The sequence below is a fragment of the Ictalurus punctatus genome, chromosome 16 (genome assembly GCF_001660625.3).
Source record: "Ictalurus punctatus breed USDA103 chromosome 16, Coco_2.0, whole genome shotgun sequence".
Classification (NCBI taxonomy): Eukaryota; Metazoa; Chordata; class Actinopteri; order Siluriformes; family Ictaluridae; genus Ictalurus; species Ictalurus punctatus.
In genome coordinates, this window is record NC_030431.2 from 25,910,583 (window position 1) to 25,918,082 (window position 7,500).

The following is a 7,500-nucleotide window of genomic DNA, read 5'->3' on the forward strand; positions in this document are numbered from 1 at the left end:
TTGTTCTTCTCATTCTCCTCCTCCTTCTTGTTCTCCTCATTCTCCTCCTCCTTCTTGTTCTCCTCATTCTCCTCCTCCTTCTTGTTCTCCTCATTCTCCTCCTCCTCGTTCTTCTTCTCCTTGTTCTCCTCATTCTCCTCCTCCTCTTCCTCCTTCTTGTTCTCCTCATTCTCCTCCTCCTCGTTCTTTTCCACCTCCTCCTTCTCGTTCTTCTCCTTGTTCTCCTCATTCTCCTCCTCCTTCTTGTTCTCCTCATTCTCCCCCTCCTTCTTGTTCTCCTCATTCTCCTCCTTCTCGTTCTTCTCCTTGTTCTCCTCATTCTCCTCCTCCTTCTTGTTCTCCTCTTTCTCCTCCTCCTTCTTGTTCTTCTCATTCTTCTCCTCCTTCTCATTTTCCCCCTCATTTATATTCTTTTCCTCATTCTTATTTTTCTCCTCCTGCTGATCATTCTCCTCCTTCTTTTTGTCCTTCTCCTTCTTGTTCTCCTCATTCTCCTCCTCCTCGTTCTTCTTCTCCTTGTTCTCCTCATTCTCCTCCTCCTCTTCCTCCTTCTTGTTCTCCTCATTCTCCTCCTCCTCGTTCTTTTCCACCTCCTCCTTCTCGTTCTTCTCCTTGTTCTCCTCATTCTCCTCCTCCTTCTTGTTCTCCTCATTCTCCCCCTCCTTCTTGTTCTCCTCATTCTCCTCCTCCTTCTTGTTCTCCTCATTCTCCTCCTCCTTCTTGTTCTCCTCATTCTCCTCCTCCTTCTTGTTCTCCTCATTCTCCTCCTCCTCGTTCTTCTTCTCCTTGTTCTCCTCATTCTCCTCCTCCTCTTCCTCCTTCTTGTTCTCCTCATTCTCCTCCTCCTCGTTCTTTTCCACCTCCTCCTTCTCGTTCTTCTCCTTGTTCTCCTCATTCTCCTCCTCCTTCTTGTTCTCCTCATTCTCCCCCTCCTTCTTGTTCTCCTCATTCTCCTCCTTCTCGTTCTTCTCCTTGTTCTCCTCATTCTCCTCCTCCTTCTTGTTCTCCTCTTTCTCCTCCTCCTTCTTGTTCTTCTCATTCTTCTCCTCCTTCTCATTTTCCCCCTCATTTATATTCTTTTCCTCATTCTTATTTTTCTCCTCCTGCTGATCATTCTCCTCCTTCTTTTTGTCCTTCTCGTTCTTCTCCACAAGAGTAAAAAACAAAAACACGATTGCTTTGTAAATGAAACATTATTGTTATTGTTGATATTATTATTATTATTATTATTATTATTATTATTATTATTATTATTATTACTTTATTCTGTCTCCTCATTTCCACCGTCTTGCTACTTTTTCTGAAATTTCCTCTCATTCTTTTCACTTGTCTGTTTTCCCCTCTCTTTCTCTCGCACTGTTTCTTGTTTCTGTTGCTTGTCTCTCAGTTTTAGCTCTCGAGCGTTTTTCAGTCTAGCTGATGGACGTTGGTTAGACGTCTCTGTTATAAACCGCTTGATTTGAGACGGAATTTGTTCAGTCCTTATGTTTTTTGTTATTCTATATTGACTGGGAGGACTTTTTTGTTTTGTTGTGTGAAATTGCTCGGCTGGAGACGGGTCTAGAACATTGGTCAGTTTTCCTCTTTCCCTCTCTCAGATAACGATGAGCCACTGCTGAGCGGTTCTGGAGATGTGTCTAAAGAGTGCGCCGAGAAGATTCTGGAGACGTGGGGAGACCTGCTGTCCAAATGGTGAGTCCTTAAGTGACTCCTTTCTTCTTCTTCTTCTTCTTCTTCTTCTTCTTCCTCGACTTCTTATTTCTCATTCCGTCTTCCTCCTTTCTCATCATCATCTCCTCCTCCTGTTCCTCCTCCTTCTTCATATACCCTTCCTACTTTTTCTTCTCCTCCTCCTTCTTTCTTCTTTTCCCCCTTATATCTTCTTCTCTTCCTCAGTTCTTCTTCTTCTCATCCTTTTCCTCTTTCTTTCTTTCTTCTTCTTCCCTTCCCGTCCCTCCTTATTTCCTCTTCCTTCTTTCTTCCTCTGTTCTTCTTCTTCTCTTCCTGTTCCTGCTTATTTCTTCTCCACTTCCTTCTTTCTTCTGCTCCTCCTCCACCTTATATCCTTCTCCTCTTCCTCCGTGGTTTTTGATGGATTGTATAGTAGTAGTGGATGATAGAGCTGCAGCCATCCATCGCTTTATTAAAGGAGCGTCGTAGCGGCGTACCTGATGGATTAAGGTGTGATCTTAGGGACGCAGTTTATCGCGATGTCGATATTATATCGTCATATTGTCCAGCCCTGGCGTGTTGTTTACGTTCTACACATGCGCATGTGCGTTGTTTATTTATTATTTCCCATTTCTACACTCCCCAGTCGAACTCCGGTAGAAGTCGGGGCAGGGCGCACAAACTTTTGCACTCGGCTTTATACGAATAGTTTGAATCTGGGTTAGAAAATGAGAGCTTCACAAAAATAAAAATAAGGTTTGCTGAGTTGATTTGGTAGCTGTGTGTGTGTGTGTGTGTGTGTGTGGACCGCTGCTGCATTGTCCTTGAGCAGCTTGACCTGGCAACACACACACACACACACACACACACACACACAGTTGTAAAGCCATGGTTTAACCCCTGTACTTTATGAATTTCAAACATTTACACACTCTGAGAACTACGGGACTTCAACCATCTTCTTATGTCATTCTTCTTTTAACACTGACATCACACACACACACACACATACTCTTCTCTCTCTCTCTCTCTCTCTCTCTCTCTCTCTCTCAAACTATTCTAATTTGAGAACTCGTTCACAGAGGGAAATGAGGAAGAGGAAGGAGAGAGAGAATGAAAGGAGGGATGCTCAGAGCCAGATAGGGGTTTTATTATTAAGATTATTTCCCTCCATCATTACTTTCTCATTGTTCTTAATCAAAACCTGGAGATTAATTCAATTAAAAAAAGCCCTGGAATTTAATTACAGTCTGCGGCTGCCTCAGTGCCACATGGAGGGTGTGTGTGTGTGTGTGTGTGTGTGTGTGTGTCACACTCCTGTAGCTCCAAACACAGACCTGAACTTCTTATCTAATAAAAACTATCATAAAAATTATATACGTCACACGTTTTGTACATACAAAGTGGAGCTCAAAGTGAAATTATTTATTTATTTATTTCACAATTTAATTATAATATTTGACCCTTAAAAACGATGCCTCTTTTTATGTATATATATATATGTATATGTATATATGTATATGTAATATATAAAATGTGTGTGTATAATATATTTCCCCTACAACAACTACACCAACAAGAAATAATTTATTTATTTTTTTTAAACAGTGTTAACCAAAAGTCATTTTTAAAAAATGTAGATACGAGTATATTTATTCGTAAACCGTTCCTAAGCGCATCTACACAAGAAATGAGGTGTTTATGGAAACGGTGTCACTTCACAGAAAGCCTTCGTATCATATAAATCGGAATCCGATCCCAGGCTCTGAAGCACGTAGTTCATGTGAATAAGACGTCGCGGGAAGGAAGCACCATGACCTCACCGATAAACCCTCGAGTTCATAAACGATATGTTCCTGAAAACGGAGGTGGAAGTGTGTGTGAGGCTGCACGGTCACCTGGGTGGAGTGCGTGTGACTATTACTTCCTTTCTGAAAGCAGATTCGATCTGGTCTGTAATGGCGTTTTTCAAGTGAGGAACGAGACGCTGCGTGCGTCGTGCGGTTGTAGTGAAATAATCCAGGTGGCGTGATGAAGCTACTTGAGTTTGAGTTGCTACCCCATACGTTTTATTTCATTACACCACAGCCATCACAGTCGTCGTGCGAGTCCCTGTGAACGAGCCGTTACCGTAGAAACGCTGCCGCATTAAACCGAGCCGGACTTAATCCAAGACCTCTGACCAGTCAGATTTGAGAATTGAACCGATGTAGTGTAGAAACTGTTGACATTTTTATTTATTCATTTATTTATTCTTAGGATTAGTTTGATAGGTCGGTTGAGGGTCCGGTCACCTGACAGGAAGTTGACCATTTATAGAAGTTTGATAAATTAACTTGTTCTACTGCTACGTTCTCCCGCCCCTCTCAGGCACATGAACCTGGCTGTACGGCCCAAACCGCTCCCCGCGCTCGTCCGCAGCGGCGTCCCCGAAGCCCTCAGAGGGGAGGTATGGCAACTCCTGGCTGGTTGCCATAACAACGACCATCAGGTGGAGGAGTACCGCACGCTCATTACAAAGGTAAGCCTGTGAGTTTGAACTCTTTGGACTCGGACCCTGAATTAACGTGTGCACACGTCAGCTGACGTAGATGAAGTCTAATCTAAGCCGTGTGTAGTGGTACAGTGGACAGGTCTGATCTGTCTGGGGAACCGTAACGCTGTTTATTCACATTTAAAAAATTTTTTTTTTTATTTACCTGGATGGGTGTCATACCTGTTTAGTTGTTTTGTTTGTTTTGTCATAACGCTTGACAACAGGTAGGTCATCTGATCATCAGATTGGAATCATAACAAGTCATCAGTTGTATTTTTTTTCTTTTGCTTGTTTTCCATCATTTCAGTTTTTTTTTTGTGGTAAAATTAATAAACGATCTTGAATGATCCAGATGTGTACCAGTGATTACTGGCTAGATTACAGATCAGACATAGTACCTACATTAGATGTACTGCAGATGTGGATCACTACTTTTTTTTAAACATCAGGAACGTGACGGTAAAGAAGGACGACAATTTAACAATATTGCAATCACCAACATTTATTTCTGCAAAAGGTTTTCACCTTTTTTTTTTTTTTTTTTTCTCTTTCATATTCACATTAATAATCTTTTTATTCCGAGACTTGAGACGAGTAGTAATGATTTAAAAACAACACGGTATTTTATTTTATGTTTTAAAATAATGGCACCTTTTTTTTTATAGAGTATCACAGGCTTCAGAAAATGCATCTGCATTTGTTGTTATTTGTGTGTGTGTGTGTGTGTGTGTGTGTGTGTGTGTGTGTGTAAACGTAACGTTAAGGATGCGGACCTACTAGTGTGAGACGTTAAAGTCTGCATCTACCGGGAGGTTAACGGTGGTCGTGGAAATCGTTTAAGATGTTGCCATTGCGATTTCATATGTAACCCCGCCCACGAGCAGCGGACATCGCACTGTTCCTGGTTTCAGTCCGAGAAGGATTTCGGGATTAGATTTTTTCGACTCGTGGTTCTAGATCCGGAACCAGCATTTTCTTGATCTTACCATTTAACTGGAGTTCCTGGAGTTTTCTTCTTCAGTAACACATCTGTGTGTGTGCGTGTGTGTGTGTGTGCGTGCGTGCGTGTGTGTGTGCGTGCGTGTTCCTCGACTGTTTCTAATTCTGAATCATTTAAATCCATTTACCCCACTTGTTGTTGTTGTTGTTTGTTTGTTTTTCTTCAGATCTTTAGTGCCGACACACACTACACAAATTCTCGATAGCATTTCCATCGCTTTTCCCGTCTCGGTTCCAGCCATGCCACGCCCGCTGTTAGGAAGTGACTGGGCTTCTATTGGAAGGCGTAGTCATGTCACTAAGGGAGGCGTACAAAAGGTGTCTTAAAAAACTGGATAATAAGAGTGTGTGTGTGTGTGTAGCTTTGTACACTTGCTAGTGCAGGTGTTGATTTTGTTTTCCCCTCGACCGGTAATTCTTTACAGAAATGTTTCCCACGGTCCGGTTTGGAGCGTCTCCGGCTGATTTCCGGGAATGGTTTCCATCTGGCGCTATCATGTAACCCTCGGGTCGCGTATTCTCCCAACCTGGAGCCGCCGAAGCTCCGTCCGTGTTTTTCCCCTCAGGACGGATGACGTATTTCCCGATGCAGAGCGATTTGATTTGAGGAAAACGATCGGACCTCCGGCGATCGCCGTGGCACGTAATACGAAGGCTGACGTGTATCCAAGGCCCCGTTCAGACCCGGTATTAATATCATTATCCGATCCCAGTGATCCGATCACGAGCGGGCAGCCGATACGTATAGCGCTTTAACACCCGCCTCTCGTGACCGCCCGTGATCGGATTCCACGCGTCATTTCCGCAGGAGGAAGGGCGTCTGAAACGTCACATCCATCCGTTTAACCGTGAACGAACCTTCCCGTTTGTCTCCAGGCAGAAATGTCTCGCGGATCCCGTTTGCACCCGTACGGGCTTTCTGTTTTTCCATACCTTTTGATCCGTTTAGACAAACGTAGTCATTCGACCGTCTGACGACATAAACGAATATATTTACTAGTTGTGTCTGGAAATGTGCGGGCGTCTGATTGGTCGGAAATGTTCCGTGTTGTGAGTATCGCCGACGTATCATGCGGCCCGGGCTGTGACTCTACAGCGCCGTCGACACACGCGCCGGCATTTATTTATTTATTTATTTATTTCCTCCTCGCCAGCGCTAACGTCTCTCCAGACGGCGGTTTCTCTGGCGGTTCCGTACATTTCCGCAGTGAACGGAGCCAGTTTCAGTTTCTCTATAAGCAGCACCGGGACAGACCTGGGTTTCTTGAACTAAACCCCTGTACGCATGTCGGGTCGATCGTGAGAGCTGATTGGTTGTACGTTGTGTAGTTGTGTAGACGGAGTTGAGGGAAGCGTGTTTTGTTCGCTCGGTTACGGGAATGCGGTGTTTTTACTCGACTCGGCCGTGTCACTCTCAATTATGTAAAATCAACATCCTGCGGTAACGCGGCTGCCAGGTGGCTACAAGATGTTCTCCTCCTCTCCTCCTCCATGCCAGAGACCAAATAAACTCAACCTCTGTGTGTGTGTGTGTGAGAGAGAGAGAGAGAGAGAGAGAAATAGATGTCCATGTGTCTGTAGCTGATGTCATGCAACAGATTGAAACAGACCGTGGTGTTTGTGGTCCACCCTGTGTGTGTGTGTGTGTGTGTGTGTGTGTGACTCTGCTGTATAACACTGGCGTATTTAACGAATCACGTTGAAATATTCTGCTCTTTCACAGGAATAAAAATAATCAAACGCGTTCCCTCCACTCTTCATCCTGCTGTGCTCCGTCTGCGTTCTGCTCCGTTCCCTCACGTATTTTTCTCTGTTTGATTCCGTTTCACTTGATTCTTATTAATGCCATTTGATTCCATTTCTATTCTATTCTTCTCTCTTTCCCCATTCTGTTTTATTCGATCCTTGTCTGTCTGTCTGCCGTGCCGTCTGCTGTTCTGTTCGGCTGTATTCTGTACCCTTGTTCATGGTAAATAATGCTGTTCTATTCCGTTTCCGTTCTGTTGTTCTCCGCTGTTCTTTTCCGTTCTGTCACATCCCACGTTGTTTTGCTTCGTTCGATTCTATACGACGTTATCCGTCCATTCCGTTCTACTTGAATCCGTTTGTCTTTATTCTACTCCAGTTTTTTTTTTTTTTATCTGTTCAGTTCTACCCCGTTAAGCTTGATCTGTCCCGTCAGTTCCGTTTAGTCCGGTCGTTTCAGTTCTGTCCTGCTTTCTCTTCCTCTGCTGTTTTGTTATTTTTATTCTGTCGTTATTCTCTTCCGCCGTGTTCTGCACTACCTCCGTTCT

General features: G+C 43.8%; 1 protein-coding gene across 6 annotated transcripts in view; it reads left to right on the forward strand.

Annotated features, from left to right (window-relative positions):
• The window catches only part of LOC108276735 (rab GTPase-activating protein 1), an 83,489-nt gene that overhangs the window by 26,777 nt on the left and 49,212 nt on the right, over positions 1-7,500 (forward strand). For all 6 annotated transcript variants that reach the window (XM_017488610.3, XM_017488615.3, XM_017488611.3 and 3 more), the window contains 2 exons: positions 1,599-1,692; positions 4,042-4,192. In XM_017488610.3, coding sequence (XP_017344099.1) covers positions 1,599-1,692; positions 4,042-4,192 — 245 coding nt within the window. The remainder of the gene's footprint in view (positions 1-1,598; positions 1,693-4,041; positions 4,193-7,500) is intronic.